The 27743-nt window shown below is 46.4% G+C and overlaps 2 protein-coding genes across 5 annotated transcripts in view; one reads left to right on the plus strand and one right to left on the minus strand.

Annotated features, from left to right (window-relative positions):
- TBC1D14 (TBC1 domain family, member 14) overlaps nucleotides 1–20527 on the plus strand; it is a 104219-nt gene extending 83692 nt beyond the window's left edge. For 2 of the 4 annotated variants that reach the window (XM_008573115.1, XM_008573116.1), the window contains 3 exons: nucleotides 2572–2681; nucleotides 13147–13405; nucleotides 17762–20527. In XM_008573115.1, coding sequence (XP_008571337.1) covers nucleotides 2572–2681; nucleotides 13147–13405; nucleotides 17762–17827 — 435 coding nt within the window. In that variant the 3' untranslated portion in view covers nucleotides 17828–20527. The other 2 variants (XR_550510.1, XM_008573114.1) reach the window with 2 other exon arrangements.
- A 4201-nt stretch (nucleotides 20528–24728) lies between these two features.
- Nucleotides 24729–27466, minus strand: CCDC96 (coiled-coil domain containing 96). Its single transcript, XM_008573121.1, has one exon. It carries the CDS (start codon nucleotides 27464–27466, stop codon nucleotides 25856–25858), a length of 1611 nt encoding a protein of 536 aa, XP_008571343.1. The 3' UTR covers nucleotides 24729–25855.
- Between the last annotated feature and the right edge of the window lie 277 nt (nucleotides 27467–27743).

Raw genomic sequence — 27743 nt, forward strand, 5'->3', positions numbered from 1 at the left:
GATGTTTAGAATAAGTAGTACTGTGAGGTGGAAGATTCTTTGGGCATTGTACTGAACTTAAGTTTAAAAACATGGGATTAATAGCCGTATGTATGAATTTAATCCAGTCTTTCTGAAAGACAATATTTCTGAAAGTGTGTTCTTTAAATGAGGGAAGAGGGGTGGCTTCTGTGCTGACCTGCACACTTTGTGTCAAAGGAAGAGCTCAACAGCAGTATCCACATTTGGGTCTACCAAGCAGGACATCTCATAATTGAACGTTGTTGCTGCTCATTGTCACGTTGGGGCTCTGCTTCATGAAGTGAGCTCCTACATGGGAGAAAGGGGACATGTTTAAGACCATGCTTCTTAATGATAAAAAAAGGCAGCAGTTTGTTTAGTGTGCTGCCGTAGATGGGTCTTTACCACACCGACTAATGGAAGGTGTTGGCAGTAGTTGCCCTGGGGAGGCCCCTCCACACTGCAGGAGATGAGTCCTCTGCAAGGTACAGATGAGGAAAGGAGGCTCAGAAGGGGAGCAGCTTGGTCAAGGCGGGCATCTGGTAAGTGGAGGAGCCGTGATTTGAATCCATTCCAGTTCCCAAGCTGTTGTTCTTTCTGTAGCCTAGAAGAAAAGTCACCAAGTTAATGAAACCATCAGCTTTTAAATTATTGTCTTGATTTGCTGATAATTATCACTGGTACTTCAAGACCAAAGCATCTAGGGAGTATAATTCCTTAATATTTTAAGGACTACCGAGTATTTCTTGCTCAGGTACTATGTACATTAAAATAAAAAAAAAGCATTCAGAAAGTACTGCCAAACTGTTGGCCCTTAGGGGAGTATAAATAGGCAGAGTCCTTCTGGAAGACAATTTGTTATTAAGTATCAACAGCCATAAATTGAGAAGTGTTTCTGCTTCTCAATTCTGAGAAAGTTGTAAATGTGGACAAAACATTGTACACAAAGATAGTCATTACACAATTATTTATATGAACATGAGAAAATCTAAAATGGGGCTGAGGGGAATGCAGAATGGTAAATTAAAATCTGGTAATATATCCAGTGTTATAGCAATGTTTGCAAAGAACTGTACTGTGAGAAAGTGTTTAAGATAAAATGCTCATTTTTTCAAAAGTGTGTAAAATAGGTCATACACTGTAAATGGTTACCATATTTAACAATAAAGGGAAATATATCACACAGTTGATGTTGATGGATAATTTTTGGATAATTGTTTTCTGTCAATTTTTCTTTTCTAAGTTTTCTACAGTGAGCATTTACAGGTATTACTTTCATAATCAGGTAAAAACTTATCTTTCCAAGAAAAATAATAGTCAGAAATTAAAAAAATCTGTAGGAGAGAATCTTACCCTTGAAATAACTCATTAATACTAATATATACTGGCTTTACATTGTTTGTGATATTAATTTTTGGAAATAATTCCTGGATATAAATTTAATTTTATCTTTTTATCTATTTTAAAATTATTCCCATCTAAATTTCTGCTAATTTTAAAGATAAGTCCCCAGCTTTCTCTTTTGAAATGTATAATAAAGGCTGTACTTAGGAATTTTAGCTTATCTTTTAAAGGCAAAATTGTAGAATTGTAGTATCGAGTGGGACTTTCATTTACAGCAGGGTTTCTGAACAGCAGCACTGTTCATATTTGGGCTAGATAACTATTGTGGGGGCTGTCTTGGACCTTGGAGGAAATTTAGCAGCATCCCTGCCCTTTACACACAATGCCAGTAGCACCTCCCCTCCAGCTGTGACAAACAAAACTATGTCTAGACATCACCACATGTCCCCTGGGAGGCAGAATCACTGTTGGGAGCCACTGTGTACAGTACAACCCTGTCATTAAGATGAACAAGCAAAATCAGAGTTGGGGTCCATCCCATGCGTCCAGCCAGTAAGCGGTGGGACGGACAGCACTGGGCCACCTCCGATGTGTGGTGCTCCCAGTCTGATTGGCGTTCTTTCTCTGTTAGCACTGGTCCTTTGCTTTGTGCATTTTGTTTTCTACAAAACCTGTAAGAAGAAAAAGCAAGTTCAAGTAAAATACGGTCTGTGACTACTTCATTTTCCTTTAGTGTTTTCTCCCTAGAACTCCATTCAGAGTTCTGCATTTTTTGCCCTGGCCTGAGGACATGTTAGTAGTATATTTTCTCTGGAAGTGCTAGGGTTGGGAGTGAGACATGCTTGCTTTTTTATATAATTTTAGACGTAAATTCATTCCTGGTTCTTAGAAAAAAATGAGCCTAAAAAGGCTCAACGTTTGCAGTAGGACAGGCATGGATTCAAGTCCTGGCTTCACCACATACTAACACTGCACCCTTATTTGGCAAGCTGCATAACTGGTCTGGGTTTCAGTTCTCTCTCTCTGTAAATTGAGGAAATAATAAGACATAGCTAGTGATGTGATTTTGAAGATCAGAGAGAGTACTTATTTATAATTTGCCTGTTAGCAGTTATATAAGATAATTGTTAGATTCTAAAGGTATGAATATATTGACTTTTTTTGTGTGTGGGTTGGAAACTTGTGCTGATAATTAGTTTATTAGTGTATTTCACATTATCTCCCTAGATGTTGACTTATTTTGCTGCGTTTGAGGTATTCTTTGAAGAAAGTTTGCCGAAATTATTTGCTCATTTCAAGAAAAACAACTTAACTCCAGACATCTACCTAATTGATTGGTAAGGCTGAATTTTCCATGTGTTTTCAGAGCATCTTTTCATTCCCTGCCCCTGTTTCTACCATCCTTACTGCCAGCTCCTTCCAGGGCTCAGCTGAATCCCCATGTCCTGTTCTCCAGCTGTCTCAGCTGCCGTGCCCTTTAGGTGCCCTTTGTTTTCCAGGCTCCTATGCTGCTAATCATTGACTTAGCACCATGAGCTCGTGTTTATTACTATCTGTGATTCTCCAACGTTACTTCTGAATTCCTTCAAGAGAAGGAGTGGTGTCTTGGACCTATTTGTTTTCCAAGTGCTATCTGTACATTAATTGTATGAAATGCCCCTAAGCAGCAGGTCTGTGCCAGGTTCTCTGCTAGGTGCTAAACGTGGATGGTGAACAAGACCCAGAGCTTGCCTGTCCTGTCTCCGGAACAGATGTGGCGACAGACACTGTCCAGCATGCAGACAGTGCTGTTTTAGAAGGAAGGAAGGGAGCCAGAGGCCCTGGACCCAGCCTTAGGGCTCAGAGTACACAGAGGTGACACAGGCATTCCAGCCAGGCATGAAGGTGAGAAGCATGATGTAGTGTGCTGGAATTAGCATGAGCTATAGCAGCTAGTCTATAGATTCTAAAGGTATAAATATATTGACTTTTTTTTTTGTAGGTTGGAAACTTGTGCTGATAATTAGGTGTTAAGGCCTAAAGAAAAGGGCAGAGAACGGCAGGTGAGGATGTTTGGAGGCCAGGTCATGGTGGTTCTTAGATGCCACCCTAAGGAGCTTGGGCAGTATTGCAGGGCCTTACGGCACAGGTGAAAGCTTTTACGAGGGGTGAGGGTGGGGTATATCCAGAAATGAGTTTTAAGTTACTTGGGAGGCAGGAGAGCCTGGGAGCAGAGAGGCAAATTAGGGAAGAAGCAGAAGTGGGTGGAGAGTAGGGAGCAGAGAGACTCGCAGGTCCCAGGGGAAGTTTTGTAGATGTACCAGAGAGTCATGGTCTCCTCTTGAGAGTCCAGCTGGTGAGGGGGTTTGCTGGTGCCACCATTTGAGATCAGAGACAGAGGAGCGAATTGGGCAAGGGGAGTTAATGGATGTGACTGGATGCAATGATTTTGAGGTGCCTGTGGGACAATTAACTAGAGGCATCCTGGAACACACAGATAAGAGAGTCCAGAAACTTCTGTGCTGGAGCAGTATACCAGGCAAGTCTTTGTACTGAGATGGGTATGCTCACTGAGAACAGGGTGTGGCTGTCACCCCAGAGAGCACGTGTTTGAGGGTCAGGTGAGAGGGCTGGTAGACTGCGTGACACCAGGAGCAGTCTCTCAGAACACGTGGTGGGAAGAGTGTGGCCCAAACCCCAGCTTCTCCCGTTATTGCCTTGTGGCCTTGGCAAGGGCCCTACTCCCTGAGCCCTGGTTTCCTCTCTGGAGACCACGGTGATTAACCTTGCATGGTGTGGTAGGGTGACCACCCAGCACCATCCCTTACTTGCAGAAGGAAAGAAGATGTTATTTTACCAGAAAGGTCCATTTAGGCTTCAACGCTAACTCATAGTAAATCTAGAACTACTGCAAACATATACCTGGCTGGGTGTTTTTTTTTTTTGGGGGGGGGGGGTTGGTTCACTTTTTTCAAGTAAGAAAAGGGTTTCAATAAGGTAAAAAACCATGTTTCATTCAAAAGGAGGCTGAATCTCTTAGATAAAGTAGACTTGCCTGGATCCTTGGGAATGAACCTTTGGGATTCTTGGCACTTGTTGCTTCTATTCCTGAGCCCCGTGACTGTTCTGGCTGCACTGACTTTTTGCCATGAACAATGAGGGCTTGGAGGTTGAAGCTTACAGCTGAAGCCATAGGAGCTGATGTCACTGTGGAGCAGTAAACACCAGACTGTGGGTTGGCCATTGGCAGGAGTGCTGGGCTGCCCTGTCTGGCTGTGCTAGGTGCAAATGTTTAGGGCCCACTGTAAAGGGCACCTTTCTTCAAAAAATGATGGTTTCTTCACACCTGTGAATATTCACCCACTGCATAGACTGCCCCATACTGTTCATCTGACTATGAACCCTTAGATCCCAGGCCCTGGAGCCTGTGACACCAGTGGAGAGTGTTAGGAGAGGGGAGGATCTGGACAGGGCCTGAGCCTTCAGCTTCTACCTTATTTATTTTAAAGCTTCCAAGTTAAATTCTTAGGATTATAGGCTAAAAGTCAATAGTGTCTTTCAGACCTTTTCACCTGGACTTGCAAAAGGAAATAGGTTTTATGTTGTGACCCAGTGTGGGGTTGTGATACGTTGCATGAATATGCCAGGAACAAGGGTTTGAAGAAACAGTACCTAACCTTGACTGTGTGAAGCATTCTGAAATTTTCTGTTCTATTTATTCCAAAAAATGCTGGTGATAATCTGCCCTCGTTTACTTCCCTGTAGACTTTCATAGCTCAGGCTCCAAAGATCACATCAACTTGTTGAGGCCCCCAGGAGTTAAAACATGGGGCAGACTTGTTTATAAAGAAAAGCAAGCCAGAATACAAGGTGTCTAAATGAAAAGGAAGCTCCAAGGATTTTCGCTGCTGAGACCTGTCTGCTGTGACGTGGTTGGTACAGGAGGCCCTGGGAAGGTTGCCCGCTGTGCTTTGATGAGGCCTCTGCTGATGTTGGCCTATTCTTGATGAAAAAAATTTTTTTTTCCTTTTTGTCTTTTTTCGTGACTGGCAACGGATCGCAACCCTCAGTGTCGCGCCCGTACCGGACCGGGACCGGCAACGGGATCGCAACCCTCGGTGTTGCGCCCGCACCTCGCTCAGCCAGTGAGCGCCGGTCTGTATGTGGGATCCGAACCCTCAGCGGGAGCGCCGCCGCGCTCCCATGCAGCGCACTGTAGCAGTGTGCCACCAGGCCGGCCCTTGACGAAATGTTAACTGCTTTCTAGAATAAGACCAAGTAGGACGTAGTCTAGAGCTGCGGTTCCAGCGCAGGCCTAGGCTCATAGTAAATATTAGTAAATATTTAAGTTGAACTAAACACTGGAAAACCATGTATTCATTATTTCTTCTCTCAGTCGATGCTTATAGGTGGTCAGTGATGATTCAGACTCCTTGTTGGATGCCAACAGTTAGGTAAAAGCTCAGATCAGGAACAGGGTGGGCAGCGGGGAGGAAGCAGAGGGAAACAGCAAACTTGGGCCTACCGTAGAAGCACTGTGTGAGAAACGATCACTGCTTTCTTCCGTCCTCACAGTGTCCAGAAGCAGGTATACCTATTTTAAGTGCACAGGAAGTCACACAGCCACATGCACACCCCTAACTGCTGGCCCTGCCTCCTCCCCGCATGTGCTGTGGCCCTGTGCTGTGTGTGTGGTGTGTGAACTGCGATGGATTCCAGGGCGCCAGTAGCTAACCGCCTGAGCAGACAGTCTTTCTCCTGTTCCACGTGTGGCATGGCCAGCTGAGTGTCCTGGCTGAGCTGTGCAGGTGCTCAAATAATATGGCTGCAGTTCGGTGAGGAAAGTCTCCTTTCCTGCCCTGCTGTGTGCCCACCAGGGCCTGCTTCCCTTCATTTCAGAACAGCCACACTGAGGGTGTCTTCTCTTTCCTGCTGCTCCTGCAGCCAAATCCCTGGTGTCTGACCCTGTGCTTGGCCTTGGTTCCTAGGTTAAGGAATGTTCCTGAGGGTTGCCTTTCTGGTTAAAAATACACAGATTCCCCGCTTGGGAGCACGGTGGCGCTCCCGCCCAGGGTTCGGATCCCACATACAGACCGGTTCCCGCTCACTGGCTGAGCGAGGGGCGGGCGCAGCACCGAGGGTTGCGATCCCGTTGCTGGTCCCGGTCCGGTACGGGCGCGACACTGAGGGTTGCGATCCGTTGCCGGACATGAAAAAAGACCAAAAAAAAAAAAAAAAATACACAGATTCCCCGCTTGGGAGCACGGGGGCGCTCCCGCCCAGGGGTCGGATCCCACATACAGACCGGTTCCCGCTCACTGGCTGAGCGAGGGGCGGGCGCAGCACCGAGGGTTGCGATCCCGTTGCTGGTCCCGGTCCGGTACGGGCGCGACACTGAGGGTTGCGATCCGTTGCCGGACATGAAAAAAGACCAAAAAAAAAAAAAAAAAAATACACAGATTCCAGCTGAGGCCCGTCGATGCTTGCCACTCCTCTCCGTGTACACTGTGTGTTGTCTGCCCAGTGGCTCACAGATTCACAATTGAGGATTCACTTTACTTGCCCATACTGCCTTCCTGGCATGGGATCTTGTTTAGTTGTGATTGGCCACTCTTTCTGATGCAGACAGGATCAGAACAAGTGCTCATCAACTACCTTCTTCCTACAGACTTTTGAGTGTTCCGACTGTCAAGAATCCACATTTTGTGGGAGGACTGACAGGTCATTCAACTGCTCAAAATATTTTCCCTTGCTGTCCAATGGCAGAATTATTTGGAGGCGTGAGTGGGTTTTGTAATAAATAATCTTGAATCAGTAAAAGAATGAAGCAATATGTTACATATCGTGATTAGAATTTCTTGAAATGACATTTAATGATACTTGGAGATCCTGTCATTGCATTGAATTTCTACCTTAAAGGAAAGGTTTAAGGTGAAATGACTGTTGGGAGATTTCCATTTCCATTGCATCTTGCATGCAGTTCATTTATAACTCTTAGCTCGGGGTTACAGGTCTGCCCAAGAACTCCTCAGGAGCCAGGGATTATCTTGCCAACTCCCGAGCACCTGGAAGCATGTGGAGCATATGCTGAGGCCTTCATCAATGTGGGGTCCTGCCCGCACAAAAGGCCGCTCGACCTGTGCATTGGCAGCGTGCTCTGGCCTGATAAAAGATGGAGCCTGTGTTCCAATGCAGGGTTCACATTATTGTCCTGGTGTCTACTGGCCCCTGCTCAGTGCTGGGACATAAAAGACTAGAATGCCACTGGGCTCAGATGAGAAGACACTCTGAGGGGACAGAGGTGGATATAGGTATCTGATTGCTTTCAGGATCAAGGTTGGGTGGTTTCTGGGCTTGATAACTAAGTTTGACTGAACCTTAAATAACTACCTCCAATTTTTAGTGAATGGAATTCTATGTTGGGGGTTTAACGTTTTATTTAAGCCTCACAAAATATAATGAGGCTAAATAGTAACCCCATTCTTATCTAGCATTGTCTATTCTGTTTGAGTTTTTAGGAACACAGGTAGCACCATGGTTGGAGGTAGAGGCTAAGGACCACTTCCTAAGCCAGCTATGGGGACAAAGGCTCATTTGTAGGAATGAATCAGGTTGGGAAATTGGGGCAAAGCTGGAAATTGGTGGTATCAGGCCTCAAAGGTTCAGGTCTCTGGTTGTGGCTTCTCAATTGGTCAGACTGCTAGGTGACTTCTACCTTTTGACTTTAAGCTAAAATTTGCATTTACGCACCCTCTCTTTGTAGTTTCCTCATCTGTAAAATGGAGATAGTGATTATACCTCCTCTTGGGTTATAGTAAGGATTAAGTTGGATGATTCAGGTAAAGGTAAATAAAGCAAGTGCTTTCTGCTGCTCTTTGCAGCCTTAAGGCCTCTCTCATTGACCAGGGGAGGTATCAGTCCTGTTATGGGGACGCCATGTTCCTTCTTCATGGCTGGTCCTGAGAACGAGCCTTTGCCTCCTCCGTAATTGGCTTAGGGCATGCCCCTTAGCTCCCCTCCTCCCTTCCCCATGGTGTTCCCCTGCTTTCCAGCAAACTCAGATAAGCAGTTAGAGTAGATAGACGTTGCTAGATGAGAATGTTTTCTGGAAGTTGTGAAGGCTTGACAGGAATAAGACTGTCCCTTTCCTCTCACACGCTTTATGGGAGAAATAGATACTACAGCTTGTGTTGGGTGTCTTTTACCAGCTGATAACCCATTCATTCATTTAGCAACATAGCAATACATTATTTTCTATCAGTTGAATTTGTACCTGAAATTACCATTTTTGGTGTACTAGGCCATAATACGCAGTGGCCCAGAGGGGAAACACAACCATTTCTTGGGAGAGAAAAACTCTCTAATTCTCCCTCTGTGGGAAGGGCACTGAGGAGGTTCTGGGAAGGTCAAGGAACATTGCTGCCTGTCCCTGTTTCTACGTGTAGTTACCAGGCTGGGAGCAGGATGGAGCCCGCAGACAGGAAGGGGAAGGTGGACCTGAAGGCCTCAAGGTAGGGAGGGCTGTGTGTGGACAGCAGCCCTCTTGTTCTCGACACTTCTGATTCCATGGCAGGGCTCCTGTGGGACCAGGACAGCGCCTGGTTCCCTTCCTGGACCTGTGGGCTGGAGCTGAGTGGCTATTCACCTGTTGAAGGGAGCCTGCTCTCTTTTCTGAGAGGATTGTCTTAGTGTCGTATTCACGGCTGGCTTTTGACTCTAAACGTGGTTTAAAATACAGCAAGCATTTGAAAGCATTTCAAGGGAAAGCAGAGGGGAGGAGGAGGAGCACAGGGACAGTGGGAGCTCCTCTGACCAGCTCCCACTTGGAGGACAGGGTGGGAGGAAAATGCCCTCATCGTTCAGAGACTGCTGGGGACAGAGGGCTCTGTCCTTTCGGTACTCATAGTCTAGATCAGGGAACAGAAGCAGCTTAGCAGTAGCTCTGGGTGAGGCCATGAGCGGAGGGGCTGGGAGCTGGTTGCAGAAAGGCTGCCGGAGCCTGCTGGGCTCAGGAGATGTGAAGGGCATGTGAGGCAGAGGGGAGGTAGCCAGGGGTGTCCTTCTGTGACTTGAGTATAGTGGAAGACCCACTTTGTGCTAGCATGTGCTCTGTCAGAGACACTTGCGGCTGGCGTTGATGGCTGTTGTGAAAGAGTGTGCAGGAGGTGGTGTGGACATTTAACAGGAGACCCGGGCCAGCCCCAGGGCCAGGAAGGAGCCTTCCAGGAAATGGTCAGCTAGCTGAGACTTGGGTGAGGGGGCGTTCACCAAGTGAAAGTTTAAAAAAATTTTTTTAAAGGTACATTTTCTTTAAGATATAACAACACTCAAAGCCTTAATAATTCCATCTCAGTACATAAAAAACAGTAAATGATGCAGAGTAAGGCACAGTTAGGCTTCTCCACATGACATACCTGCTAGGCAGTCAGTTCTCAGTCTTGTTTTATTTTCCAGCAGCATCTGACAGTCTGCACTCTCTGATCTTTGCAGTCCTTCCTTGACTTGGTACCATCTACACACAGGCTGTTCCCAAATGTATGTCCCCAGCCCAGAGCCCTCCCTTGGACTCCAAATCAATTCATTTATCCACTTGGATGTCTGACTCTTGAACTTAACATGTCTCAAAACTCAACCCTTGACCTTCTGTCCAAACCAGACCCCTCCTCCTTAAATGACAGCTCTGTCCTAGCCATTGTGTGGCCACAGACCCATGCCCTGGACTCCGCTCTCACATTTCCCGTGAGATCAGTCCACTTGGAATCTGTCCAGTCTGTCTACTTCTGGCCACTTCCACTGCTACTGCTGTGCTCCAACTCCGCCAGGATTCTTAGTAGTCGCCCCTAGCTGGTCCCCCTGCTTCAGTCTCTGTTCCCCTACAGGTTCTTCTCAACACTGCTTGATTAGCCCCTCTGTTTCCTCTTTCAGAGCAAAAACTAGAGACCTGGTGATGGCCTGGAGGGCGCTGCTGGTTCGGGGCCCTTCATCTCTCTCAGCACCTCCATTCACTCTGCCTTTGCTGCTTTGTGCCCGGGCAGCTGCCTTGCTGCTCCGTGAACATGCCGCTTGCTCCTGCCTCGGAGCTGCTGGACTCGCTCTTTCCTCTGCTGTGCATTCCCAACACACTGTCCTGGCCCACTACCGCCTCTTTGGGGGCTCACAGGAATGTCACTTTTCAGTGAGGCGTTCTTCCTCGATCACCCTAAGTGTGTGTGCACGCACATCCACACGTGCACACGCCTCTGGGCAGTCCCTGTTTTCTACCCCTGCTTTTATTTTAGTCATCATCTGACATGCACTGTGTTTTACTCGTCTCCTCTGCCCTGAGGGCACGGCATGCTGTGCTGTGCTGGATACTCGTGTCCTCGTCACCAGAGGACAGTGACAAGTAGGTTTCAGACAACATTCATGATGAGTGGACTGACTTGCCTGGAGTCAGAAGGGCTCAGACCTCAGCCGCATATCTCAGGAGAGGTGGCGCCAGGGCTTGTGGTGAGGCTCAGCATGTGGGTGTCGTGGGGTGTTCCGGATCATTCAGATGACGGTTTCAATTTGTAACATTCAGTACCTGTCTAAAGCAGTTTATAGAGACCCACACACAAATCTGAACTCAAGAATATTATGCTAAATGAGAAAAGATAAAAAGATGAAGTTACTTAGTATGAGTTTTGGGGGGAAGAAACAATTTTATGTGGAAGAAATCTCTTCTATTGTTACTCTGCCACTTCTTTGCCTGTAGCTACTCTATTTTTCCCATCAGTTTTTTTTCTTGAGACTGCTTTTAAGAGGAAGTAAGAGCTTGATTTTCATGTAAGAGCTGGTACACAAGAGGCAGCGGTGTGGATTAGTTCAGTTCTTTTTTTTTTATTATGTTGATAAGTGTGTTCACTGGATACAATTGAGAATATTCTCTAGATTGAGGATAGAAACAAAAAATGTCTTTGGTCCTTCTTTAATCATGTTTTTTAGACTGATGAAATGGTTTTTGAAATAGTAAGAAGCTCGGGCTGAACGCCTGTTGTGACTTTTTAAAACAGAATTTCCTACCAAGGCCATGGTGGTATGTTGCCTTATAGCAGTGACATTGGAACAGGCACTTTGGAGTCAGGCTCCAATCTGGCTTTGTCACTCACTGGTGGTAGGATCTGGGGCTGTTTGATCCTGATGCTCAGTCCCTCAGGTAAAATGAGATAAGAGCTGTCTCCCAGGGTGGTTCAGTGCTGGGTGTGGTGTGTCTGGGTGCCTAGGGTAGTGAGTGGTGCACAGCAGGCCCTTGGATTCCATTGTTTTTATGACGGAAGGGTTTTCTGTGGCCTCTGTCTCCCTCTTCCATCATGAGTCAAGTGAAATCTAAATGGTGTTGCCTTCCTTGAATCTCTCTGAGTTTAAGGTACTGACAAAGCTGAGGGTTACTTGTCTAACTAGCAGGTACAGGCTGTGTTGAACACGTGTCCTCTGTTCCTCTGGGTCCTGGAGGAAAGCCTGCTTCTAGGGAAGAGTGCCCTGTCCGGGGAGAGTTCCGTTTAAACTGCATCTTGGAGTTCAGTGCATACAGAAAGCCCACGCCCCTGAATGTGTGAGACTCTCCAGTGTGGTGTAATGTTTCTGGTGGAATCTGTTGCAGGAAAATTAAGAGTCATGGTGTGGAAGGTTTAATGGCATTGCCCCCTGACCAAGCCATCCCCTCAGTCTAAGTCCAGCACCCAGAGTTCAGGTGCTTTCTGGCCCCAGTTATCTCTAGAGTTGGCATGGGAAATACTGAGGTCTGTGGAAGAGTGGTTTTCCAGGAGGGACAGAATGTCCCCCACCCAGTTGGAATCACCACTATAACAAGTACAAATACTGATGAAAAAGTATTGAGAACCACTAACATATACGGAATCCTAAGGCGCATTGGGAACTTGTCAACCCACTTACTCAGTGAAGATAGTCAGACCTGTACTGGATGCTGAGGATCGGGATGAACTGGGCAGTCTCCCTGAGGAAGACACAAGCAAGCACAGTGTGTGTGGTAAGCACCAGGGCAGGAAGGAGCCTCTGGCTGGCTCTAGGGGCGAGGAGACACCCTTGTGGATGGCACCTGTGCTGGGTCTCACAGCTGAGGTAGGGGGAGGGGGTGATTCACCAAGAGCCAGTCTGGCCTGTGTCTCGACCTACACTCCTGCTTACGCCTGGTGAGCAGTCAACCACTCAGGATTGTATTTATTAGGTAGTTTGGATTGTCATTATAATTCTTAAGGGAATACATACCTGTATCACACTTTTCCAATTGATGATTTGCATTGTTGAAGTGTAAGATCAGATTTTTGTAATCCACAGTCAGATTTATTGGGAAAAATTTCCATTGTTCCTTTGCTGACCCCTACTGGGAGAAAAGTGTACAGTCCTCTTCAGAAGTAGTGTGTATGTGTGTATGCTGCAGTGTGAATTTCAGTTTACCATTTCGATCCCCACCAGACTCTAAGCTCTGTAAAGGCAGGTATTCTGTCTTAACCGTTGTATCCAGCACCTACCACAGAGTAATAAGCACATAGTAGTTGCTCAATAAATATTTGTTGCAAGGAGGAGTAATCAGTATCAGTAATTCAGAAGTTGTACAGTGTTTGAGATTCTGTGTGGAAGCTGATAATGCTGTGTTCTATAAAGTTTTTAAATTAGCCTTCAGAATGAATGCAGACCTAGTCTCTCCCCCCCGCTCCGCCCCCCACATAATGTATGAAAGTGACTAGCTCGTGGAGTGTTTTTCGGCAGTCAGACTGGAATTGAGAATTCAGAGTTCTTTCTTTGTACCATCCGAAATCTGAAAAATTCCAACTTTTCCCCCAGGATCTTTACCTTGTATAGTAAATCTTTGCCCCTTGACTTGGCCTGTCGTATCTGGGATGTATTCTGTCGAGATGGGGAAGAGTTCCTGTTCCGCACGGCCCTGGGTGTCCTCAAGCTGTTTGAGGACATCTTGACCAAGATGGACTTCATTCACATGGCCCAGTTCCTGACCAGGCTGCCCGAGGACCTGCCTGCAGAAGAACTGTTTGCCTCCATTGCTACAATTCAGATGCAAAGTCGAAACAAGAAGTGGGCTCAGGTAAATGTGACTTCTGTTCTCTTTTTCCCATAGAATAGTGACACAATTACATAATTTAGGAAGGATGCTATTTAAAGTGCTCCTGGAGAAGATGGCCATCTTTGACATGGTTGGGCTGGATGTGAAGAGAGACGGGTTTGAGGCTTGGTTCTGCCACAGGGCATCTCAGGCAAGTCATTTCCTCTTGAGTTTCTGTGAGCTGGAGGGGCTGTGGATAACAGAAACCTTTCTATCCCTTCTGCAGTGGCACTGGGAGGAAGGGTCAGACTTCTAGTTTGCCATTGTAGTGCTCTCTACTGTTAGGAAGCATTTTTGTAAGCCAAGCGCCCCCCACCCTTTTTAAAGTAATGCCAGAGATAGAATGCAAAGGGACTAACTAACTGAGCTCCAGGACTGTGGGCCAGGCCCTGTGACAGGCTATTGTGTACTTCATGAAGTGGGTGGTATTGTCCCCATCTTTAACAAAGGAAGGCCCAGAGAGGTAGCTGTCGCCTGATGAGGGTGCAGGGCCCTGCAGCTCCTCCTTTCTGATGTGCTGCTGTGGCCCCCGGCAGCTACCTCCAGCTTGGGCCTGCTTCTGGATTCCTGGGATCTCCGCTGGACACCCCTCTTAGGTCTCGTCCCCTGTAAGATTGCCCGGTGTTGTCTGGCTCCAGGTCTTTTTTTTTTTTTTAAAAAAAAAAGATGACCGGTAAGGGGATCTTAACCCTTGACTTGGTGTTGTCAGCACCCCGCTCTCCCAAGTGATCTAACTAGCCATCCCTGTATAGGGATCTGAACCCTTGGCCTTGGTGTTATCAGCACCACACTCTCCCAAGTGAGCCACCCTTGACTTGGTGTTGTCAGCACCCCGCTCTCCCAAGTGATCTAACTAGCCATCCCTGTATAGGGATCTGAACCCTTGGCCTTGGTGTTATCAGCACCACACTCTCCCAAGTGAGCCATGGGCTGGCCCCTGACTCCAGGCTTTATCACACTAAAAAGGAAAACATACCAGCCTTGGCTGTGATTCCTGCACATGCTCAGTTTGCCTCCATTTTAGGTCCTAGTTGGTTGATATCTGTGGAGGCTCATACTCTTCCATATATGCCACATAGTGCCTGTTCTTCATGGAACTTAATTTTATTTTTATTTTTTCAATCTTTGTTTTTGTTTGTTTTTTTGGCAGTTGGCCAGTATGGGGATCTGAACCCTTGATGGTGTTCTTATCAGCACCACGCTCTAACCGAGTGAGCACTGATTTCACTTTTTTATTAATGGAAGATTTAAAATATATACAAAAATACAATGAATTAGCCTAGCAAATCCCCGTGCACCTGTCATCCGGTTTCAGTAACTGTTGATGCGTGGCCTGTCTAGCTTCAGCTGTACTCCCAGCTGCGTCTCCTCTCCAGAAGTATTTTGAAATGAGTCTTAGGCAGCATGTCATCTGTAAATGTTATGGATCTCTCTCTAAGCCATAAGGGCTCTTTTAACATAACTACAATACTGTAATCACTCAAAAAGTTACTAATCCCTTCCTATCATCAAATATACAGTTTTCAAATTTCTAATGGTTTCAAATTTTGTAATTGGCTTTATAGTTTGAAATGTGATCCAGATAAAGTCCCTGCATTATTAGATGACCTTTCAAATCTTTTTTTTAATATGTATGCCACTCCACCTTCTTCCCTTTTATCCCTCTCTCCTTCTGCTTTATTTCTTGAAGAAAACAGTTCATTTTTTATATAACGTTTTCCACAATCTGGATTTTTCTGGTTGTATAATTTGTGGTGTGTTTTACACGTTCCTCTGTATTTATTGTAAATTGGTAGATCTAACGATTTTGTCAGATTTCAAGTTTGTGGGGTTTTTTTTGGCAAGATTACTTCCTAGGTCATCAGGCTGTCTCTCTTTGATCTTAGTTAGCATCCTATTTATTTTTATAACAACTTTATTGAGATTTCCATGGTATGTATGCATACCATAAAATTCACGCTTTTAAAGTGTACAGTTCAGTGCCTATTTATTTATTTACCAGAGAGAAGTTTGTCCCTCTCACCTGGGCCTTCTGTTGGGCCTCCCAAGCTTGCCTGTTTTGTGATGCTCTGTCTGGCTGTGGACTTTGTCTCTTGGGAAGCAGCATGGCCACTGTAACGTGACCTTGAGTAATGCCATGAAATGCTCCCCCAGTTTTACTAGCTGGGGGGGAGGTGCTATTTTGTGCCTAAGGTAATGCGAGTTATATTTCTGAATTATTAAATACGTGCAATTTATAAAAAGGAATGAAGTACTGGTTCATGCTACAACATGTGTGAACCTTGAAAACATGCTAAGTGAAAAAAGCTAGACACAAAAGACCATATATTGTATGACTCCATTCATATGCAGGTCCATAACTAGGAAATCTGTAGAGGCAGAAAGTAGATTAGTGGTTGCCTAGGGCTGGGGGTTGGGGGAGGAAGATGGGAGGATAGGGGAGCCATCCTAAAGGTATAGAGATTTCTTTATTTCTAAATTTGACTGGTTGAACATATCTGTGAAGATATTAAAAACCATTGAAGTGTACACTTTAAATGGGTGAGTTATATGGCACATAAGTTACATCTCGACAAAGCTGTTAAAGTATACTCAGCTCACGTGGGAGCAGGACTAGCTCCAAAGTCATCAGGGATCCAGTGAGAGGGAAGAGCCTTTCTCTGGTTACTAAATACACAGACAGTGCAAATGGAAATAAGTGCAGGGCCCTTTGTATGAAAGTTAAGAATTTCAAGATTGCAGCAGAAGAGTTTCAAGCCAGCCAGGGCCCTCTGAGGGCCATGTGACTGCACTGCGCATGCGCTCCTAAAGCTGGCCCTGTGAGTGGGTTTGCTTTGGAATCTCCCGTGACTCAGTTGCTCATAGTGGTTTTCTGAAGTAGCTACAGAAAGCCAGGGTCTTGCCTAATGGCCTTTATTCAACGTGTAGGACTGTTCCTATCTTGACTTTCCAACTGGCAAGTCATGGCCTGCTGGCTTGTGAGATGAAGGCTCATTCCCCTCCCATGCCATGCACACATTGCATACTCACACATCACATGCACACTCACTGCACACATCGCACATGCACATGTATGCATTGCATGTGCACACATTGCACACACATATTGCACATGCACACACAGGGGTGGAGTAAACCCAGATCTGCCGTTTTGCTTCTCATATTTTAGGGACTAGTAAAAACTATTGGTTAAAACTATGTCAGGGGTGGTTTGAATAGTAGGACATTTTCTAATTAATGGGATAGTGATAAGATTGGGGTGAGGGGGGACATGGGCATCAGCGACCTATAAACAGTTTCAGGTCTCATGGGAATTGTGGGCCTAAGATACCCTTTTAAAGAATTAAATGCTGTGCTGAAGTTTAAGACACTAGTGAGCTTTTTCAAAACAAGTGTTTGTTTAGTTAGCAATCCCATTTACTTAGAGGTGGAGGAGGACTTTTATCTACCCTTATTTGTTTTGTACAACTTATTTGAAACCTACATGAAATGTTTCTGCTTTATTCCTTGTAATCTGTGACCGAAAGTGGCAATAGTACCTGGCCCCAGGCCGATGAGTATGATGCTAACAAGATTCCATTGGTTTTGAAATCAAACAAATCTGAGTTTGGATCCCTGTGAGCTGTCTGACCTTGAAAGTCACTTCTGCAAATGTCCATTGTTCAGGTCCCTTATAAAAGGGCATTAATCTTCCTGAGATTGTTGTGTAGATTAAGCAGATAGGTGCATGAAGTGGGTGTTCAAGATGTGGAGCCTGTTATTGTCACTACTGCTGTTAAGCAGTCATAATGGAATGGAATATTATTTAAAATAAAGGTGTTATCCAACAGCTGTGAGAACACAGAGGAGGGAGAAGAGGCAGTTTGGGAAGCTCAGGCAGGCCTCTGAGAAGAACTGACATCTGTTAGGGCTTGAAAGGCTGTACAGTTTCTTGATGAGGAAGGGACAGGACAACAGGAGCAGTAGTGTGTAAAGGCATGAGGCAGGTAGGAGGGGCTGTTACATCCTGGAGTGGAAGCTGGGGCTCTGATGATGAGGAGTGCAGGGGCTGCAGCCAGACTCTGGAAAGAGATGAGACCCACAGCCCTGCTTCCATGTTGGTTCCTTGGCTCGTGGGGTGAGTGTAGCCCGGAGACCTCATGGTCGGGTTTCCATGTTAGAAACATCACTTTGGATGCAGGGGTGGAAGCTGGCCTAGAGGGCACAAAAGCGATGGAAGTGGGGAATGGAGAGACCAGTTGGGAGGTGGCTGCTGTTTCTCTGGGCTGTTCCTGTCAGTGTCTCTGTGCTCAGTGTGTATTGCAGATTAACCACAGACATCTTCCCTGTGATTCCTAGGTACTGACTACATTGCAGAAAGACAGCCGGGAAACGGAGAAAGGAAGCCCATCCCTCAGACACTGACGCTGCAGAAGCAGCACGTGCTCGGCACTACAGCAGATCTCCACGCAGCACCTGTGTTGTCTCAGATCGACACCCTGGCAGCCAGGGAGAACCGGGGCTCTTTTCCTAACACTAGAGCTGGCCTTAAACAAAACAAAGCAAAACAAAAAAAACTTATAAAGAATTAAACCAAGGCTTAGCCTTAAGAAGCTCAGTGGTATGATGACCTAGTGTTGACCTTTGCCAACCACTGCATTTTCTGCATGGGATTAAGATAGGGCAGTGGCTGACTGCCACCCTCTCCTTTATTTCAGCAAAAGTTAATTAAATTGTAATGCTTTTATGTCAACTACTGGAAAGTACATTACAATCTTTCTTAGCCAGGATGCATGAGATGTTATTTGGGAGACCTCAGAGATGTTATTGGCTCATAATTACATATTTTAGGTAAGAAAGGGATTGCTAATTTAGTTACTGAGATAATCTTTCCAGAGCTGGAGGTCATGTTTTCAAAACCCACTTACCAAAGATAGCATTGAAGGAGAATGGGCTCTTGTAGGACAGTCGCTGGTGAGTGCTCATGGGCTCCCTGGGAACCGACCTGACCTCGGGTTGACATTTTACCATGTTGCCTTGACAAAATTATAGCAGGAAGGGTGGAAATGCACAGTTAGATTCCAGTGGGAGCCTGTTCCAGAGATTGTCTCCTGCTTCTCTTGAGCAATGGTGAAAAATAGCAGGAGGTGCTAATTGCAAAGAAGGCCTGAGGCAATAGAGATAGGCTTAAGAGCTGGTGGAAACAGCAGTGCAGACAGCTCCCCTTTAAGGAAAAGGTAGGAAAAGGGGATGTTAAGACTTGCCACTCTTCACCTTGCTGTTTCCATGGAGGCCAGGGTGTGGCAGGTGCGGTCCGTGGAAACAGCACAGTGGGGGAGGTTGCTCCCTTGCTCTTTGCCTTTGTTGCCTGAACCATCAGATCAGTCCTAAGTGCCGGTGATTCCCTGCTCACACAATTGATTTTGAAATATGTGCTTCACAAACCCTTGTAAGGACTGAGATTGAGCGGCACATACCTGGCAGCCCAGATGGTCTTGTCAGAATTCTCAGTAGCTGCACCATTAGCCTATCCCCGTTTTAGCTGATTTTCCCAAGTTCACTGGCACAGTTTTTGTTCTAGCTTTTCCTTGACTAATTTTGAGAACTTTGTATAAGAACTTGGGTTATCTGAATTCACAGACATGAACAGTTTTTGCATGGAATAGTCCAAAGGACGGGCCAGTATCTGTGGAAGCAAGTTCCCACGTGGCAGTGCACTGGCGTGCTGGACTGTGGAAGTGCTCAGTGGACCAGGCTCATGGCACAGTGAGGCGGACGTGAGTGCCTCAGAGTGGTCTGCACACTTCAGCCCTTTTCAGCCATACTCCTCACCCCCAGGCATACCCCCCATGGTTGATCTAGCTTCTGATGTGGGGGAGTCCTTGGCTCTGACCATGTAGCATGCAACTAGGAGACTTGGCCAGGGGTCGGGGGGATAAAGCCTAACTATGGCATTATTTTTCTAGGTTTTCTATATCTGCCATACCTGCTAATGATCTTTGCAGGTGCAATAGCAAGTAGCCAAGCTGGCGGTCACCCTCATGCCCTCCATCCCAACTCTGTACCATGTGTCGTTCTCCTTTGTCCCCTTATATTCTTAACTGAATTCCCCAGGGAGGTTGCAGGGCATCATGGATACCACTTTCTGCCTCAGCCTTTAGATGCTGACCTGCCTGACCTCTTGGAGGCAGCATTCGACATCTTTGCTGGGGGTCTCAGCAGCCTCCAGACCTCGCCATTCCCTGATGGCAAGGTGTTGAATGACAGAGCCAGGGCCTGTGGGAGGTGCACTGTCCTGCCTCACAGATGTACTTATTTTTGTTCCACGATGTGGGTGTTCTGTTCTTTAAAGATGTATATGTTTTTTTTACTGTACATAAAGATTTCCTTAAGTCATACAGAAAGCGATGTGGCAGGGGCCTTGGGTTTGTTGTTAAGAGTGCGCTTGTGGAACTTCATAGTATTCAAACCCATCTCTTTAACGTTTCTTGTCAAACAGTTTAACATAAATCTCTTTGGATAGCACCACGTATGCATTAAGCTTTTAAACAGGATTCCATGCCAATATGGAACACTGACCAAATCTTCAGCTCAGATGGGGTTTTCATGACCTGGTCAGGGATCACATGCGGTCTTGCCAGTTTGATTCGTCCTCTTCAGAGGTTGGAAAGTTCTGAGTCCCCTTCCAGGGCCACCTAGCCCCTTTCCACAGAGGGCTGCTGAGCGCACAGTCACACATCTGTTTATTGTTTAGGGAAATGAAGCAGATGCGGACGTGTGCAAGTCTGCACTTGCCACCCCACGTGCCGCTGATGCTCCGAACCTCAGAGGCAGGCTCGCAGCCGCTGTACGGCCTGCACTTCAGAGTCGGGAGCTGTGTCTCCCCCAGTCATTGAAATCCCATTTAGAAACTGTGTTCACTTCAAAAGGTACTTTTTAACTGCCCAGTTTTTGACTATTTTAAATAGTTTGCTGATAGGAAACTCCTGATAACACTTGCTACATATCATGTTTTAATTGCTTGTACAGTTAACCTTTAATTTTATTTAGTAAAGTGTATCGAAGAAGGACTTTTTGAATTGTAAATATGTGGTTTTATTAAATAAAAGTCATGTAAAATTGTTACTTATGTTCACTGTAGTTTGGTTTAAAGTTGAAGTTCTCATTTGGCAACATGGCAGAAATTTGACTTTGAGCATTATGCTGTTTGAATATTTTAAAATCTTGGTAGGCTTGCTAACCACAAAGTGCAGTTTTGTAATGCAGTCAGGGGCTTCAGGAGTTTGGTGCCCCTCTCCCCGTTGGAGGGAGACCCCCTGCCTTTCACCTCCCCTCAAGCTTGGCTCCACCTGCGGCTTTGACCCCCATTGCCCCCACCATGCCTTGGCCATACCCACCACTCACTCCCGAGCCTGCCGCATCTATCCTAGCATGCAGTAAACGCTTACTCTGTGCCAGCCAATGGGGATGGGTCAAGGGTTCTTCACATCCCCCTCGGAACCTTCTCAAAAGCCTGTAAACCAAGTACTGAGGTCTCTCTCCACAGTGGTCAGCAAGATGGTGTGGGCACCTTACTCTTCCAGCTGTGACCTCAACTCCAAGTACAGGGTCTGGGGTGAGGCCTGGATTCTCTAACATTTCTGAGCACCTGTGTGCAGGCACCACACCTGCTGGGAGGAGATGCAGCCAAGCCCAGTGGCTGGCTCCATGGGAAGGGCATGAGCAGTGGGGGTAGAGTTGTGGAATGTTTATTCAGATGCTGTGTATGTGAAAACAGGAAAGCGCTCTAGACCAGTCAAAGTGGTGTTGACAGTTCAAAAACCACCACCCGAAGTGTGGAGCCTGCACAGAGGTACAAGGAGAAAACATAACGCTATGCCAGTGCAGTGTAGGGAGGCAGATGACACCAAGTTGGATCTTGAGATGAGCTGTTGGTTACCAGGTGGATGAAGGGAAGAGCCTGGCCAGCAAAGGGAAGTCTTAGAACTAAAGGCCAGTCCTCAGATGGGACCATGTGTGGAGAAATTGTGTGGTTCCTGGGGAAACTGGTGTATCTGCTTTGCATGGTACCAAATACCTACTCAAATGTTTGCTGCTGTTATTCAGGCCCAGGAACTTGGCCATGACTTAGAGCATGCAGATATCTCCCAATAGCCCAGAGTGCTGTCTAGCTCATATGCGTCTCTGGGCCCTTCTGTGAGCACCATCCGCTTGCTCTGGACCCGTGCTGCTCCACTAGGCAGGATCATGCCGAGGCCCTCTCTCCTAAGATTAACTGCCAAAGCCCCCCTTCCCAGGATGTCTGAGCCATGTGAGGTTCTGCATGGAGCTAGGAGAGCGGTCTTCTCCCCAGATGTGACAAAAAAACGAGCTACTTGTAGACGCGGGGGCCTTGCTGTGGACCCCAGAATCCCACAGTGTTTTTCTTAAATATTGTTCCTTCAGCTTCTTGCTCCTGCTCTGGAGCTCCTGGTAGAAACTGCTCCAACCAAAAATTTGCTGCTGAAGTTTAAGGTGCAGTTTGGCTAGTTAAGAACAGGGCCCTGGAGTTAAATCTTGTAGCTAACCATTGCCGTTTAGGAGTCCTGTGGCCTTGGATTTTTAAATTCTCTAAGCCTTGTTTTCCTTTTCTGTAACCAAAGGTTGATAATAAGGGCACCCAGCACCTATCCACTGGCTTGTGAGGATAAGACAAAAATAAGATGCTGTACTAATTGTGTCATTAATTGTGCCCTTGACATGACATGTAAACTTTTACTATCTTACACTCTTGAACTTACTAATTTTTTTTTTAAAAATTGGAAACAGAGCTAGATAGAGCAGGGTGAGCTACACTTCTGCCTGGGGAAGGCATACAGACCGCCCGGCACAGCTGGCAAGGCTGAGGACTGCGTGCTAAAACCACACCAACCGTGTTCAAGAAAACAGGAGAGTGAATTGCAGGCCAAGTAAACAGTGTGAACAAGGCAGGAAGACCCACTTTTCATGGCTTTTTTTACCCAGACACCAGACCCTGAGGAACCCAACTCAGTCCCCTCACCGAGGACATGTGCTCTGTCGTTGGAAAACAATGTGTCCCCAACCTCTGGCATCCTCTGGTTTGCTGATAGAAACCCCTCTTTCTTATGTAGGGAGATATCTTCCCTGTTCCTTCCTGGGCCCTAACCCTTAAATTATTGCAAGAGGCAAAAAAAAAAAAAAAAAAAATTCCCCCGATTAAATACGTTTATGGTACAAAATTTGGAAATACAGAAAAGCACAAAGAAAATAAAAATTCTTATCTTTACTGTCCAGATAAGAGAGAATGTTTTTATACTCTGATCTTTTGTCCTATAAATAAAAGTTTCCCCTTTTTACAAATGAGTACATCAAGGCTTAGAGAGGTGAAGTGTCTTGTCCCAGGTCCCAGTCAGAAGACAGCTGAGTCCAGGTCAGCCTGACTGCAAAGTCTAGTGCCATGCTATGTTTTCTAGATTTATCTTTGTATTCTCCTTGGTGTGCTTTGGGTAAAATGTTAGCAAATGTCACCATTAGGAAATTGGGGATAGTGTAATTTTATTCATTAAAATATGCATATATTTAACCATTGGTTATTTAAATAAAAGCTAATAGGTCCTTTGGATGGAATACTACATGGGAAGCAGGAGACGTGGTCTCTGCACAGCTGAAGTGATCTGCAGTTCTTTCCATTCATAGCATTTATGATTCATCACTCTGATATTAAGACCATCTAAAAGTTTAAAACACGAAATGTACCAAGTTGGGGTGCATTAACTCTGATGTTTTATGGACAGGCACCTCATACCAGTGGCAAAACTCTAAATTATGGCTGCAAATGCACTTATATTAAAAAGAAAGCATATATTTCTATTTATATAATTTAAAAATTCAGAATGTGGTAAGTCACCAAAAATTTTCATTAACCAATGGAAAAGTGCTTCCTTTTCAGATGCCTTGGGAATTATCTAAGTGGGTGCCTGATTTACTCCCACCAGTGCTGCTTTAGAAAAACAACCTCCTGTAATATTAAAGGGGATCCTTCCCCTTCCTACCAAAAAAAAAAAAAAAAAATCTAGTTACATTTAACATCTCACTCAAAATGTATTCAGTGGCTACAGTTTTCAGGCCCTGTACTTTTTGACAAGGAGATGAAAAGACAGTCTTTAGCCTTTGTTTTTAGTACTCAGAAAAAATTTTAGTTTTACAGGTTTTTGTCCAGATGCCAGCATTTTGGAGGTTCCCTGCCAGAATTGACTAGAATCTCTTTACCTGTAGTGATTTCCGACGTTGACGTCAAGCCTGCCTCCCGGCCAGTTTCCCTCATTGGTTTTACTTGTTGAAAGATCCTCTTTTTACCTGTATTTTTAAATCCAACGTAGGACTTATCAGTGCCTAACACATACTAATTATTCAAATAATACTCATTTTAAGAAAATGAATGAGATTGGCATTATGTTAATGTATTAATCCAACAAATTTATTGAGTACCAACCAACAATTTTTGTTTTCCAGGGACTTTGTGTCATTGGGTACAGATAACTCAGTCACTAAGCAGTGGGTCAGAGGTTGGGATGGGCCTAAGCACAGGCATCTGTGGGGCACAAATAGGAGGACTTCAATGACTTTTGGAATAGAGAATGCTTTAGGGACTGTGGAATTCTTCCTCAGAAATGATCTAAGAATTTGTGAATGTGTTGCTATTTCGTGACATAAGTGTTACCTTTAGGAGGTAATCAACAGAAGATTGTCTTCTAATTAATTCTAACATCTCCAGCATGAAGTACTGTAATTTGAGAGAATATTGGTAATTTACTTTATCATCATTCACTTAGGACTGGTTTGCTCAGCTTAAAGCAATGCCAACCTCATCAAACTCATTTGTATCTTTGTGCTCTGAGAGATCTGCTTGTCCTGGGTTTAAGGCTGGTGAGGGAGTGTTTGGTTGGATCTGAGTAATTGCCGATGGGTCAAAATCAGCTGAAAATACCTATTCTCCTTATAGTGAACCAAAGAGATAAAGGACGCCATTATAATGAAAGCTGCTTGCTTGGTCAACACACTGAGCATCACTGCCAGTTTCATTTTGAAGTCTCCCCAGCTATAGGGACCCAATGGGGCTGTACTGTGTTTAGTTCGAGGCACGAAGAAAACAAAGTTCTATTTGCCAGTGATTTACCGCTTTACATTGGTCCTGATGAACAGGGTAGAGGGAAGACCAAATTGTGGAAAGTAAGGAGGAGAGTGGAAGCCAGAACTCCAAGCTTTTTTTACTCCCCTCATTATTACATTTGTGTGGTTTGATAAAAAATAGTGTATTCAGGCCATGGAAGTTAGAAAAGGAATTTTAATCAATCTTCATCGACTTCAAAGGGAACATGCTTTAGAAAACAAAATCATGCCATCAAAAAGATAAATCTATTGTGACATTCTCACAACCAACCTACCAGAGTGGGGTTTCTACTATTCTTTAAAGGTATCTAGCCCCAGAAAATAGTCTTTCTTACGATCCACTTACTTAGGAATGGGAGGGTACTTTTAATCCCAAATCTTCACATCCCAAAATTCAACCTAAGATTAAAAAGAAATGAAACCAAGCTCCTAGCTCCAAGTTAATCACTGATACTGCATTAGGGAAATGGACTTTCTGAAGTACCCTCGTATTTTGCACCTGGCAAAACAATACAATCATTATTTTGTTTTTGCTGGAAAATGAAATTTCATTTTTTGGTACAGATTAATGCATTTCTTCAGAAGATCCAAGAAAACATTTAATTAGAATTGAAGACTTATTAGGCAGAAACAAACATTAATGGTTAGTAGACTGAGCTTCCTTTCATTGAAAAAGGAAAGGTGAAGGAACACCAGCTCCTTTTCCCGTTTATCATTTCTCCTGCTTCATGGAATATTTTTTATTACCCCAGAAGCTTGTGCTAACTACATACAAAACAATTTAAAGTTAAGATTAATCTAAGAAAATTTAGTGAGCTGCTAATTGAGACAGTGAATCAGGACTACATAGTTTAATAAATCCAAAGAGAATTTAATAATTAGCTTAATGCACAGGTATTTTTTTTGTATTCTGCCCATTCACTGAACTTGGAAACCCACTTACATGTGGAAGAGGAACAACACTCCTTAGTACTGTTATTGAAATTATGAAATTCCTCAAATATAAAAAGACTTTTGACAGCTTTTCATGAGAAGTCAGTTACATTGTCACCCCTCTTGTTTTTCTGGACCTATTTTGCTTAATCCCATATAAAATTGACTGCTAACCCAATTTTGTGCTCAGCACTAATTTGGAAGCCGAAAAATTATGGGATAAATACAAAATATAGTTCCATCCCAAATATCACAAGCCTTTTAAAAAATGGCAACACGTGTAGAATAAAAGTTAATAAAGGACAAGGTTTGCTGAGACTGAGCACGTTCTGCTGACTCTTATCAACTGTGTCAAGAGGGGAGAAAGGCTTTGGCTTCCCGGATCTTCTGCTTCACGCCTCTGCAGGACAACGTCAGCCCAGCGTGATGGCGCTTCAGGGATTCCAGCCGCCGACTGAGCAGCTCAGCCTTTTCCACCTTTTCTTCCAAGTCCCGAAGGAGTGATTCCTTGCCCAGGAGCCCACACTTCTGATTCAGCCTGATGTTGTCAATCCGCAGGCTGTCTCGGGCTTTCTTAGTCTTGGTCAAGATATCCCTTCCTAGGGCCACCTGAGACTCAATTTCCGAAAGCTGTGCCTTTTTGCATGCATTTTCCATATCCATAAAGTGCAACTTTTCCTTCACATGGGTTACTATTTGCACATTGTTGGTCACCTTGTTGCGCAGTTTCAAAAGTTCCTCATTTCGTTCCTCAGCTTTCTCATTGAAGGTCTGGTTCTCAATCTTAAGCTGTTCAAAATCGATGAAGAGCAGACCCTCGCTCAACTCCTCCTGCGCCTTCATCCTGGTTTCAAAATGCACCAGGCTCTGCTTCAGCTGCACGTTCTCTAGCCGCACAGCGCTCATTTCCTTTTCCTTTTTATCCTCCAGCGCCTGGATCTGCTCCACCTCCCGCAGAGCAGCCTGGCGCCCACCCCTCATCCGACAGCTGCCCATGGCCTGCATCACCACCTGCTTCTTGAGGGCCTGGAAACCTCGCCACTCCTTCTCCACCCCGGCGAGCTTCTCCTGGCACTGCTGCTTCAGCTGGTCCAGTTCCTGGTGGTACCACGCCAGGTCGTCTGCCTGTTGCTTCCTCAGCTCCTCCAGCACGGCCAGATAGCGCAAGTACGCCTGCTCTTTCTCGGGGGCCTCGGCCTCCACGCCCTTGTCGGGCACCTCGGCCGCGTCCAGGCCCTTCTTCTTGCGCAGCGCCTCCACGATCTGGTGCTGCAGGTACACGTTGTAGCGCTGGTAGCGGCTCCGCTCCACCAGCAGCGAGCGGTACTGCTCCAGGAGCTCGCTGCGCAGCTGCTGCTCCTGCAGCCTGCGGACCTCTTCGGGCCACTCCAAGTCCTCCTCGGCCGGAGACTGCCGCCTCTCGCCACTTGTCGCCGCGTGTGCTTCCGCGCCCTCGTCCTCCCCCTCCGAGCTCTCTCTCTCGGCCTCCGGGGCTGGCGCAGCCTTTTCCCCGCCGGCCGTGGACAGCGGCAGAGAGGCCCAGGACGGGGCTTCCCTCGTCTCCCCCTCCTCCTGCTCCTCTTCCGCGGCCGTCCCCGGTTCCTGGGGGCCCGCTTCGGGTTCCGGCTTGGCTGGCTCCTCGTCCCCGGCCTCGGCCCTCTCCTCGGGCTCGGGCTCGGACGGCCTCCCCGGCGCTCCGGAGCCCCCCTCGCCCGCAGTCTCTGTGGCCGCCGGCCCTTCCGGGGTTCCGGCCTGCGCGTACGCGGCGGCGCCTCCCTCCGAAGCCTCTACCTTCTCCGCCTCCGGCTCCCTCTCCGGCTCCCGGTCCGGCTCCGGCTCCGCGGGTTCGGCCGGGCTCTGGGGGCCAGAGCTGGCCTTGCTCTCGGACGGCCTCGAGGCCAGGCCGCCCTCATCTCCGCTGTCCCCCTCGCTGCCCCCAGTGTGCTCCGACTGGCCGTCCATCCCCGCCAGGCTCGCCTAGGGCCGCTGACCCCAGCTGCAGGCTGTTAGGTTTCCCGGGGCAACCAAGAGCGCGCGCGGTGGGCCCGGCGATTGGCTAGGTGTCGGTGCGACGCCCTGCCCCTCCTCCCCGCCTCCCGGCAAGAGCGGACCAATGGGAGGCCGCGAGCGGGCGGCGGACGGGATTGATTGGAAGAGGGCCTAGGCTCGCGGCGCGCCCGCCCGACTTCCTGTCCGCGCGTTTCCCACCGCCAGGCCTGGGGCGGAGCGTCCGGGGCGG

Source organism: Galeopterus variegatus, unplaced genomic scaffold (genome assembly GCF_000696425.1).
Source record: "Galeopterus variegatus unplaced genomic scaffold, G_variegatus-3.0.2 Scaffold878, whole genome shotgun sequence".
In the NCBI taxonomy this organism is placed as follows: domain Eukaryota; kingdom Metazoa; phylum Chordata; class Mammalia; order Dermoptera; family Cynocephalidae; genus Galeopterus; species Galeopterus variegatus.